The sequence below is a fragment of the Marmota marmota genome, unplaced genomic scaffold, assembly GCF_001458135.2.
Source record: "Marmota marmota marmota unplaced genomic scaffold, marMar, whole genome shotgun sequence".
Classification (NCBI taxonomy): Eukaryota; Metazoa; Chordata; class Mammalia; order Rodentia; family Sciuridae; genus Marmota; species Marmota marmota.
The window spans coordinates 27309065-27320462 of NW_026000019.1; the positions used below are offsets into that span (position 1 = coordinate 27309065).

An 11398-nucleotide genomic window follows, 5' to 3' on the forward strand; every position below is an offset into this window, starting at 1 on the left:
CTCTAAGATTCAGCCCTTCGATGACCAACCTCAGCCCACGGAACGAGGGGACTCTCAAGCTTGGGAAAGGCTATCTACACTGCCACCTTTCATTCCGCCCCTGTTCATAGACACACGTTTGATAAACTGACTTGATAAACTGCCCCTCAAGATTCCCTCTATACTCTTAACCCTTACCACCTGAAACTTTATACCCAGTCTTGATTAAGGAGCTTACCATTTTGTGTGGACATTGAGGTTAAGGCAGAGGGAACTGAGGGAAAAAAGAGGAAATGAGGAATAGAGAAGTGGAAAGGGCAAGAGTCAGCAGAGGGGTGGAGATGAGCAGGAAAAATTGCTGAGACCTAAATTTAACAGAAAAACAAAGTGAAAGACAATAAGATACCAAAAAGACATATCAGAAGATTGGGCATAGGGGCTGCAAGGCAGCTAATTTATTATAATTTTTCCTTTTTAGTACATGCACAGAAAGTCTGTACAGATATATGTGTATGTGTACACACACGTACATACACACGCGCGCACACACACACAGACCCATTTTCAATGAGGAACAGGCTCCACAGAGGAATCTGATAGACAGGGCAGGTCAATGCTGTTCCCCTGCTCACCGATCTACTTCTCCAAACACAATATCTTGGGTACCTAGGTCAGAGAATAGAGAGAAGTCGTGTTACCAAAGAGCCAAAGCTCATTACTAAGTCCAAGAGACGGAGGCCTCAAGTCCATGTCAGTCTATGCCGAACAGGGAGTGTTTGGTTTCCCAACCACAGCCTGACACCCCTTGTACCTCCAGTACACAATAGGATGCCTCATACCTATAATGGCAACAACATCTGCCAACATGTGTCCCTTAGACATCTTGTCCAAACCAGCCTGGAGAGACAGAGAGAGCAACAGTGTGAGCAAAGATTTGCAGGGTAGGAGGAGATGGAAGAAGATTTCATAAAATCTCAACCAGGGTCAATAAATTTCTGGATTAATTTATTAGCATTCGAATCACTGGGATTGGTTCTTACCAAGTGGGCAAAACCAGGAGCTTTGATCTTGCACCGATAAGGGCGGCTACTGCCATCAGACACCAGGTATACCCCAAACTCGCCCTGTGCAAGGAAGAAGGTTGGGTGCCACTGTTAATAGGAAGAACATTCTTCCCTGCCAACAAAACCTCTCTGTTCATCCTCACATCCTCTTGCTGATGAGAGAGCATTCTGTTATATGTCTGTCTATAGCCACTCACCCCACATTTGGCCTTTCCCCTTCCCTCTTCTCCTCACCTTAGGAGCCTCAATAGCAGTATACGTGGCTCCTGGAGGAACCTGGTATCCCTCAGTATACAACTTGAAGTGATGAATCAATGACTCCATGGAAGTCTAAAGGGAGGGAAAACAGAGCATTAGTAAACCAGACCCAAATTCTTTCTCCTGAGCCTTCCTCCAGCACAAAAAATAATGTGTCCTCTTCAAGTCTAAAAACCAACACGGAAGCAGAGAGAACACAGAATAAAAGAGTGCCACAAGACGCTCAGAATCTTTACAATGTGCCAGGCCTGGTGGTGCACACCTACTACTCAGGAGGCTGAGGCAAGAGGATCACAAGAACAAGGTCAGCCTCAGAAACTTACTGAGACCTTTTTTTTTTTTTTTTTTAATTTATTTATTTATTTTTGAGAGAGAGAGAGAGAGAGAGAATTCTAACATTTATTTTTTAGTTTTCGGCGGACACAACATCTTTGTTTGTATGTGGTGCTGAGGATCGAACCCGGGCCGCACGCATGCCAGGCGAGCGCGCTACCGCTTGAGCCACATCCCCAGCCCAGAAACTTACTGAGACCTTTGTTTTAAAATAAAAAATGAAAAGAACTGGAGAGTAGCTCAGTGGTAGAGCACTCCTGGGTTCAACCCCTCCCCCAGTACCAAACAAACAAAAAGACAAAAAAACAAAAAACAGAAAATTCTTTGAAAAAGCAAAAATAGGATTGAATCCAAGGCTACTCCTCCCTGGCCACCAACCCCTTCCCAATACCCTCCTCATCCTCTCCCTACGGCCAACCTTCATCTCTGCTCGCTTAGGTGGAGACACTTTAGCATCATCAACCTTGATCTCCCCAGAAGGCATCTTGTTTAGACACTGTAAGATGATGCGAAGGGACTGGCGCATCTCTTCCACCCGACACAGGTACCTGAAGTCAGTAAAACAGACTCAGAACAAGGCTGAGGAGCACATATGGGGCTGGAAAGATAACTTCTGATTGACCTCAAGAGAGTTAATAAATGGTCCTCACTCTTTTCTCCTAATACAGCATTTCTGCTTAGAGTGGTTACCCATAGAGATCCTGCAGTATTTTGATTTTACTACAGCCTTTCTCCAAATCCTCTTTATTTTCTCAGACCATGGCCTGTAGTATTTCCCTGTTTATCCTCTCAAATACTTTCTGGGACTAAAGAATGGAGGAGACAAGCACAGGGGCAAATGCCTATAATCTCAGCAACTTGAGAGGTTGGAGCCTTGTAAATTTGAGGCCAGCCTCTGTAACTTACTGAGGCCCTAAGCAACTTAGGGAGACCCTGTCTCAAAATAAAAAAACAAAGAGAGCTGGGACATAGCTCAGTGGTAAAATGTCCTTGGATTCAAAGCTCAGAAACAAAAAAGAAGAAAAAAAAATGAGAGAATCAAATGGAAAAACAAGCAAACAAAACAAAACAGAAAAACAATAGTAGCAAATCTTACTCTAATCTTACTCAGGGTCAGTGAAGAGGAGTGGAATTTAAAGCTTAGAATCTAGTGGAAAGAGCACAGGATCAGGCAGATTCTAGTCTTAACCACTACTAACACAATAATCCCAGGCTAATCCCTAAATTTTATGCCTTAGATTTCTCAGCCATAAAATGCAGCCCAAACTAGTTCTCTCTAAGACAGGGATAGCATAAGGGTAAGATAAGATACCAGGTATGTGCAATGTAGTTTGGGGATTTTGTTTTGGTTTTGGTTTTTGGTACTGGGATAGAACCCAGAACCTTGTATATGTTGAGCAAGTGCTCTCTCGCTGAATTACACCCCCAGCTCAAGCAACCTAATTTGACACAGGAGCTCCTATAGGGACTTGGAAGTAGGGTAAAAAAGAAAGTAGTAAAGAGACAAGTTAAGCAGGGGAACAAGCTGGACAAGCAGCTGAGAAAGGAAGGACTGGGTCCTTACCTATCATAGCAGTCTCCTCGAGAACCAATCGGAACATCAAACTCAACCTGATCATAAACATCATAGGGCTGAGTCTTCCGCAGGTCCCACTGGATGCCTGAGCCCCGAAGCATCACTCCACTGTAGAATAGACAGCATAAGGGCCACTTTCCACAAACCAAGAAAGGAGGCACATTCTTCCTTAGTCTCCTCCTTCCCTTCCTGACATTCTGGGCATGAGATACAAACTCAGAAAATGGCAAAGAGGGTGCCAAATATTCTTTCAAGCCAAGGTACTGTGCTGGAACTCCCTACTCCTATCCCAACCCCTAAGGAGAGAAGTAGTATTCTCCTACCTAAAGCCATAGTTCAGCGCGTCTTCTGCTGTCACAACCCCAATGTCAATAGTTCGATTTCGCCAGATCCTATTGTTGGTCAGCATCTATTAATCAAGAAAACTGATGTATTAATGCTCTTTATAACAATATTTAAATTCGTCTATATTTCTTTACAATTGGAAACTAAAATTCCACATGTTCTTTTAGGGGGGATTTTTTCCCCATTGACTTCTATCTTACCTCCTCTACCTCATCAATCCGAAGAGAGAAGTTCTTAGAAAACTCATAAATATCATCCATAAGCCCAAGGGGTAGGTCCTAGAAGCCAAATGGAGGTAATAATGAAAATAGTACAGTCTCCATTAAGGACAGTCAGCTCAGCAACTCTCCCTCATGGCTACAGGGTTAGTTTCCATCAGCCAGCACTGCCCTCCAGCGGCCACAGAGGGAAGAGGCCTATACTGGAGATTTGGGAGGCAGGGAAGCCCACTCACTTACCTGGTGCACTCCTCCTGGGCGGATGTAAGCAGCATGCATTCGGGCTCCAGATACTCGCTCATAGAATTCAAACATCTTGATAGGACACATTGGGAATCAGTGACCTCTAAGTCCAACACACTATACCACCTTTTTTTTTTTTTTTTTATGCTGGGATGAAACTTAAGGCCTCACACATGCCAGGCAAATGCTCTACCAAAACCATTCCCAGCCCCCACTACCCCATCTTCTGCCCTTTTTATTTATTTTTTAGTTGTAGTTGGACACAATACCTTCATTTTATTTAATCCATTTTTTAATGTGGTGCTGAGGATTGAACCCAGGGCCTCACGTGCGGTGAGCACTCTACCACTGAGCCACAACCCCAGCCCATCTTCTGTCTTTTTATGTTTGACTAACCCCTCATGATATGGAGTTCCTAAGAATAAAACTCAAGTAAATATACCTTCTTCTTTTAAATAGTCTCTCCATGTTCTCTTTTTCCTTTTAATCTCGTTTCCTTCATGCCCTCTCTACTTTCACTCTTCCTCCCCTATTCCTATCCTTGCCTCCCTCATACCTTCTCCCTTTCTTCAAACATCCAGAAGAAAGGGGTCATGGCTCCAATGTCCAGGGCATGTGTGGTTACAGCCATAATGTGGTTCAAGAGTCGTGTAATTTCTCCAAACAGCACTGGAGAGAGGCAAAGACAAGAAGAACAGAAGGATATAGCAGCCAAGGATTCATTCTGAAAACAGTCTGGACAGAGCCTGGGGTCAGAGTAATGAATACCAACCTTGAATTCAACGTTCCTAAGGTGGAGAAGGGGTAGGGTAGAGAAGGCATGGTACTGTGCTCATAATGGGCAGCAAGAATAAGTGGCAGAGCATACCTCGGATCCACTGTGCCCGGGGAGGAGGCTGGATGTTTAGTAACTTCTCCACAGCTAGAGAATAGGCCTGTTCATTACACATCATGGACACGTAGTCTAGTCGGTCAAAGTATGGAAGAGCCTAGGCAGAGGGAATAATCTAGGTCATATCTAACAAGCCCAGGAAACCACATTCTGGCTGCCAGAAGCCTTCCTTTCAGTGGACAGGAGTCCCAGCAGTGCAGGATGAAATATCCCAACAGCCAGTAGTATGCTGGTAAATGTTTCAAAACTGGCTCTCCAACATGAGGGGAGGATCCTAATTTGCCATTTTTGTCAATTCCATAGTGAAAATACTCCCACTTTAAAGCTATCAACATTATGTGATGGAATGCAGCATTGGGAAGAGCAGCACACCAATATATAGTATTTGTAATACAGAAACACAATAGTACCTTAAAGGCAGCCCAGTAAAATATAATAATAAATAAATAATAAATTCTGAGTATTTCCTGCTTTTTAATTTATTTTTTTTGGGGGGGGGGTACTTGGGGTTGAGCTTAGGGGTGCTCGACCACTGAGCCACATACCCAGCCCTATTTTGTATTTTATTTAGAGACAGGGTCTCACTGAATTGCTTAGCACCTCACTTATGCTGAAGCCTGCTTTGAACTCGTGATCCTCCTGCCTCAACCTCCTGAGCCACTGGGATCAGAGGCATGCACCACCATGCCGGGCTTCTTTATGATTTTTAATGCATTTTATTTATTTGTTTGTTTGTTTATTTATTTATGGCATTGGGGATTGAACCTGGGGATGCTTTATCGCAGAGCTGCATTCCCAGTTCTTTGTCATTTTTTAAATTTTGAAACAAGGTCTTGCTAAGTTGCTGAGGGCCTAAGTTGATGAGATCAGTCTCAAATTTTAAATCCTCCTGCCTTAGTCTCCTTCCTGAGTCACTGGGATTTTAGTGCACCACAACATCTGGTTTAATGTATTTTTTAACTAATATACAAAAACATAAAAATTGGGGCTGGAGATATAGCTCAGTTTGTAGAGTGCTTACCTCACATGTACAAAGCTCTGGGTTCAATCCCCAGCACCACAAAAAAACAACGTAAAAATTATATATATTAATAAGGTATAATATACTGTTTCCATACATATGCAGAGTTTTAAGTATTTCTTATCTGTCTTTTTTTGGGGGGGTAGGTTACCAGAGATTGACCTCACGGTACTCAACCACCGATCCATATCACCAGCCCTATTTTGTATTTTATTTAGAGACAGAGTCTCATTAAATTGCTTAGTGTGTCACTGTTGCTGAGACTGGCTATGAACTCAGGATCCTCCTGCTTCAGTCTCCTGAGCTGCTGGGATTAGAGGCAAGAGTCACCTTGCCTGGCTTCTTATCTGTTTTTGTTTGTTTGTGGTACTGGGAATTGAACTCAGGGGTACTCAACCACTGAGCTACATCCCTAGCCCTATTTTGTATTTTATTTACAGACAGAATCTTACCGAGTTGCTTAGCACCTCGCCATTGCTGAGGCTGGCTTTAAACTCACGATCCTCCTGCCTCAGCTTCCTGAGCCACTGGGATTATAGGTATGTGCCTCCATGCCCTGCTTCTTATCTGTTTTTAATTAATGTATTGTCATAAAATTAAATTTTTTAAAAAATCACAACCTTATATAGTTTAATTTTTAATAATGTCTGTGTTCAATAACTGGCTCACAAAAATCCCCGAAAATTTACCATTTACTCTCTTGCTAGTCAGTATTAGCTGGCACCAGCACATCACTCAACAATCCTCTGCTCCAAGTGACACCTCTGCCAAAGACTGGCCTAGACTACTAACTCTATTTTCTCATAAGTCTCTTAAAACTGAGCAGGGCACAGTGGCACATGCCTATAATCTCAGATACTTGGGAGGCTGAGGTAGAAAGATTCCAAGTTCCAGGACAACCTGGCAAATTTAGTGAGACCCTGTCTCAAAAAAAAAAAAAAAAAGATGGGCTAGGGATGTAGTGCAGCGGTAGAGTGCTCCAGAGTTTAATCTCTAGTACAAAAAAGAAAACTGAGATGTTGAAGTCGAGAAAGGTAATCAGTCTTAGGAGTATCTGGGAGCAAGAGATTTAAGAAAAACAGAGCACCAGCTAGAAATGGTCCTTCCCCCAGAAGGCCAAGAAAAACGAAGTCCTAGCTGTCTACTGAACAACCTTCAGTTTCCAGGAAGGAGGCGGAGCTAAAGTATCTCTTGTTGGGACAGCCTGTTCTTGTCCTGATGTCACTGTGATGTGGGATAGTGCTACAGGGATTAACCCATAGATGCCAGAACCAGAATCTGCTGTTGCCTATAATTCTCTGGGGGAATCATGCACTAGTCACTGTTCATCCCAAAACACGGCTGAGTCTAAATCCTAACCCCAACACCACCATTATGTTTTCAGGACCTTTCTTCGTGACAGTAAGAAAAAAACTTCAGATTCCCAGATCCAACTCCTTCAAGTCTGACCTTCACCACTTGGGTCACACGGTTCTCCTAAAACAGGCAAACTGTCACAAATCCCCTCCCAGTCACTCTGACTCACTGAGTGTTTCAAAAACAAACTTAGACAGCTGGAAGATACAAGAATCAGCTGTTAATCCTAGAGGGCTGACGTCTTTCTCCTCTTTCTCTGCCCTTAGGGACACTAACTTTGACGCTAGTATAAGAGCAGGAAAACTGAGGCACTAGGGTACTAATGGTCAAGGAGTGAACCAAGTTAGTCATAGAAAAATTAAGAGTGTGGCTCTGGGTCCAAAGCACTGCTACTGGATAAACGAAATCCAAAGGACTCCATCCCCTAATATTACCCTCCATCTTCCCAACCAAGACTGTCCTAAAAACCTCAATGTGCTACCCTCCTCAACACCATCCTTCTCTGAAGTTTTGGGGCAGCAAACCTTACAAAGTGCCAGGCTAAAACCCACATCCCATCAACAGACCCCTGTTCCCCGCTCACACCTGCAGATAGGTCTTGTATTCAATGAGCTTCTCAGTGCCTCGATGAAGGAGCCCAATGTGAGGATCACATTTCCGCACCATCTCGCCACTCAGTTCCATCACTAGTCTCAGGACTCCATGGGCTGCTGGGTGCTGGGGCCCAAAGTTCAGGGTCAGGTTGGACACCATTTTGTCCTTTGGAGGGTCCACATCTGAGAAGTGGCAAATAGTTGAGAAATAAATGGTAATTCCCATGGGAAACTCCAAGAGACAACAAGAACTTAGTCTCTCCCTATAGATCTTCCATCTCCCTATTCCATACCTTGTTAATTTACTAATCACCAAAAGAACTAGGGAAAGTTCCATCAGAAGAGGAAAAAGGGAGATCTAAACTTTCCGATGAGAAGGACCATGAATCTCACCAGGTGTGGTGGAAGGCTGAGACAGGAAGATCACAAGTTCAAAGCCAGCTTCAGCAATTCAGAGAGGCCCTAAGCAACCTGCCTATCTCAAAATACAAAGGGCTGGGGATGTAGCTCAGGGTAAAGTGCCCCTGCCCCTGGGTTAAATCCCTAGTACAAAAAACAAAACAAAACAAAAAACCATGAATCTCATTTTATGTCTCCTAGAACACACTTACATAACCCTTTTCTATGTCTTCATCTTTTTTTTTCCCCTTGTACTAGGGACTGAACACAGGGGCATTCTACCATTGAACTACATCCTCAGCACTTTTTATTTTTTATTTTGAGACAGGTTGTGGGAGACCAACCTCGCACGTGACTGGGTTAACTCCCCTGCTGGGCGATGTGGCTGTCTGGTAGCAGCCATGCAGCTATACTGCCCCATGGGTGGAGCTACGCTCACCTGTTCCTTTGTAATATTACCCCTTGCCCTGTTTAGGATACAATGTTCCACGGAAGTGCCTTGTGTGTGGTCTACCTAGATGTCAGTCAACCTGCTGACAGTGGACATCATGAAGATGGACTCAGCCCCCTGAAACCTGACTCCTTGCCTCATTTGAATAGCTTCTCCTCAATAAAAGAGGTCAGTACATCTCTCTCTCTCTCTCTCTCTCTCTCTCTCTCTCTCGCTCTCTCTCTCTCTCTTCCTTCGGACCCTTAAGGTCAGAGGAGCTATCACAGTGACCCCAAAGAAAAAGGTATTTGTGTCTCTTGTGTGGTTATTTTGCATAGCCCAGTTAGCCCAGTTTACCTGGAGTGACCCCTGAGCCTTTTAGTCTTGAACAGAAACCCAGCAACAGGTCTCACTAAGTTGCTTAGTACCTCACTAAATTGCTGAGACTGGTCTTGAAATTGCGATCCTGCTGCCTTAGCCTCCGAGAGTCTCTGGGATTATAAGTGTGCGCCTCTGCACCCAGTCTTGATCCAGTTTTAATCTCCCTGCAGTTTCCTCACATTTGGGATAATACCCTCACAGCATTGTTGGAAGGATTAAGTGAAATAACACATACAAAATGTTGCACAGCTGGATATAGTGATATATGTCTGTAATTCCAACTACTAGGGAGGCTGAGGCAGAAGGATTTCAAGTTAGAGGCTAAACTCAGAGGCCAGCTAAAGAGTGGACAACATCAGTGGCAGAAACCCAATAAATAGACTCCTGAGATAATTGTCTAATATAAGATAAATATGAACAAGAGCGATGGCAATGAAAATTAAAAGAAAGAGATGACCTGGTATGAATATATGTAATCGAATGACTTACTAAACAAAAACATAGAAGCCAAAAGAGAAAAAGAGTCAAAGATTACTAAAAAGTTTCAATTCTGAAGAAATAAGAGAAATGAGGGTATTACTGATCAGAAAATTTTAAAAAATCAAGAGCCAATTTTAAAAAATTATTTTAAAATTATTTTTATTTTTATTTATTCTAATTTGTTATATATATATATATATATATATATATATATATATAAAACAGCAAAATGCATTACAATTCATATTACACATATAGAGCACAATTTTTCATATCTCTGGTTGTACACAAAGTAGTGTTAACACCATTCGTGTCTTCATACATGTATTTAGGGTAACTGAAGAAGAGCTAATTTTAATGTGGGAAAAAATATGGTTTGTATTCAAGTAGGTTATATTTGAGTGCCAGTGGGGAAACTAGCTTGTCCAGATGGAAAATGTATTAAACCTGGAAAAAGGTAACACTAATTATTGAAATTTGGTAGGAACCTTTAGGTAATAACTAGGACCTACTCTTTCTTTTCTTCTGGAATGTCCTTCTTTTCCTTGTCTATCCTGCAAATACCTGTTATTATCATCAATATGTTTGCTGAATTGGGTGGTGAAAGAAGCAAACACAGCAGAGGCTAAAACTTGCCTGAGACAGAGGGCTTAGCAATCAGCATGGGGCAGGGATGGCTGTGGTTTGAGACAGTGGGTTCTGGGTACTTACCATTCCAAGGTGGAGGCTTCCAGTGTGCTGTTTCCTTGGTGGGGTACATGACAGCTCCCCCAAACTGCTGTGCCCATTCCACATCTGGTTGCCATTGCCGAGCGCCTCTGAGAAGTTAAAGACAAGATTCTAGACAAAGGGAATGAACCCATGCTTGCTTCCTCCGTTTCCGATTCTATAATGCCCTAATTTCTGACAGAGATAGTATAGCTTTGGCAAAATAAGGTAGAACTTTAGGGGTTACACTCCTACTAAGACTTATTTCTGCGTTCACTCCACCCATCATCCTTGTGCATGAAATACTGGGGAACCTGGCTCCTTCATATTTCCATCAATTCATGTGAATGTGAGAAAGGTGTTTCTATAAGGTCATCTTAAGAGGGTGGGGGGAGGGAGAGGAGAAAGAAAAAGAGAACGGAGAGTGAGGGAGTGAGGTTCCTTGGCTGGGCTCTGCTTAGGTATGACAGGAGAGGTGCACTCAAGTTGTCTCCCACACCACTGATTCGCCGCTGGCACAACGAGCTCAAGCCCCTGTTCCCTTCCTTAGCCACAGCGGGCTCCATTGCATCTCGGAGCCTGAAAAAATCAGGTCTGGGCGAGGGGACCACGGGCCTGGGTCATTCTTTCCTAGGGGGGTCACTGGGCCCATGGAGTGTCCTCATCTTTAGGAAACTCTATCATTGAGGAGAACATATCGAGGACTGCCCTCGATCTCACCTGCTGGGCTGAATCGACAGACGGATCCCAGCCCCGGGCCGCAGCGCCTGGGTCCCGACACCCCGGAGGCTGCATAGGGCCCTCAGCGCCGCCATTTTACCCTGGGTGCAGACTGCTGGAAGGAGAACCGGGCGGAAGTGATTCCTGCGCGCCTCCTTGTGGGCTTCTCGTCTATTAGCTCAATAGATCCACCATCTGGGAAGCTGGCAACGCCGTCTGCTACGAACCTGACAACATCCGGGTTTTGCGACTTAGCTTCACTTGCACTTAAATAACAGTGAATGCCGCCATCTTTACTTAGGGCGGTTTCTCCCACGGCTCCTGGTTGGCTTTTCCCGGCGTGAGCTAAGGGAACTTGCCGCTGTAGCAGGGGCAAAGTTGCACTTCGCCTTTTCTGGCAAA

At 43.8% G+C, this 11398-nt stretch overlaps 1 protein-coding gene across 1 annotated transcript; it reads right to left on the minus strand.

Moving 5' to 3' along the window:
• Positions 1–405: 405 nt before the first annotated feature.
• Ndufs2 (NADH:ubiquinone oxidoreductase core subunit S2) lies at positions 406–11153 on the minus strand. Its single transcript, XM_015491945.2, has 14 exons — positions 10997–11153; positions 10280–10386; positions 7871–8061; positions 4885–5005; positions 4573–4685; positions 4014–4088; positions 3756–3833; positions 3534–3619; positions 3199–3318; positions 2053–2182; positions 1278–1373; positions 1020–1103; positions 819–876; positions 406–645 (listed from the first exon to the last, which is right to left on the minus strand). Exons 1-14 carry the CDS (start codon positions 11089–11091, stop codon positions 608–610), a joined length of 1392 nt encoding a protein of 463 aa, XP_015347431.1. The 5' UTR covers positions 11092–11153; the 3' UTR covers positions 406–607.
• Between the last annotated feature and the right edge of the window lie 245 nt (positions 11154–11398).

Excerpts from the sequence above, each read along its gene's own strand:
- Ndufs2 (XM_015491945.2), bottom strand. The coding sequence starts at position 11,091 with ATGGCGGCGCTGAGGGCCCTATGCAGCCTCCGGGGTGTCGGGACCCAG. Across the intron at positions 3,319-3,533 it reads GCGCTGAACTATGGCTTTAG|TGGAGTGATGCTTCGGGGCT; the intron begins GTAGGAGAATAC and ends TCTATTCTACAG. Across the intron at positions 877-1,019 it reads CTCCTGGTTTTGCCCACTTG|GCTGGTTTGGACAAGATGTC; the intron begins GTAAGAACCAAT and ends CTGTCTCTCCAG.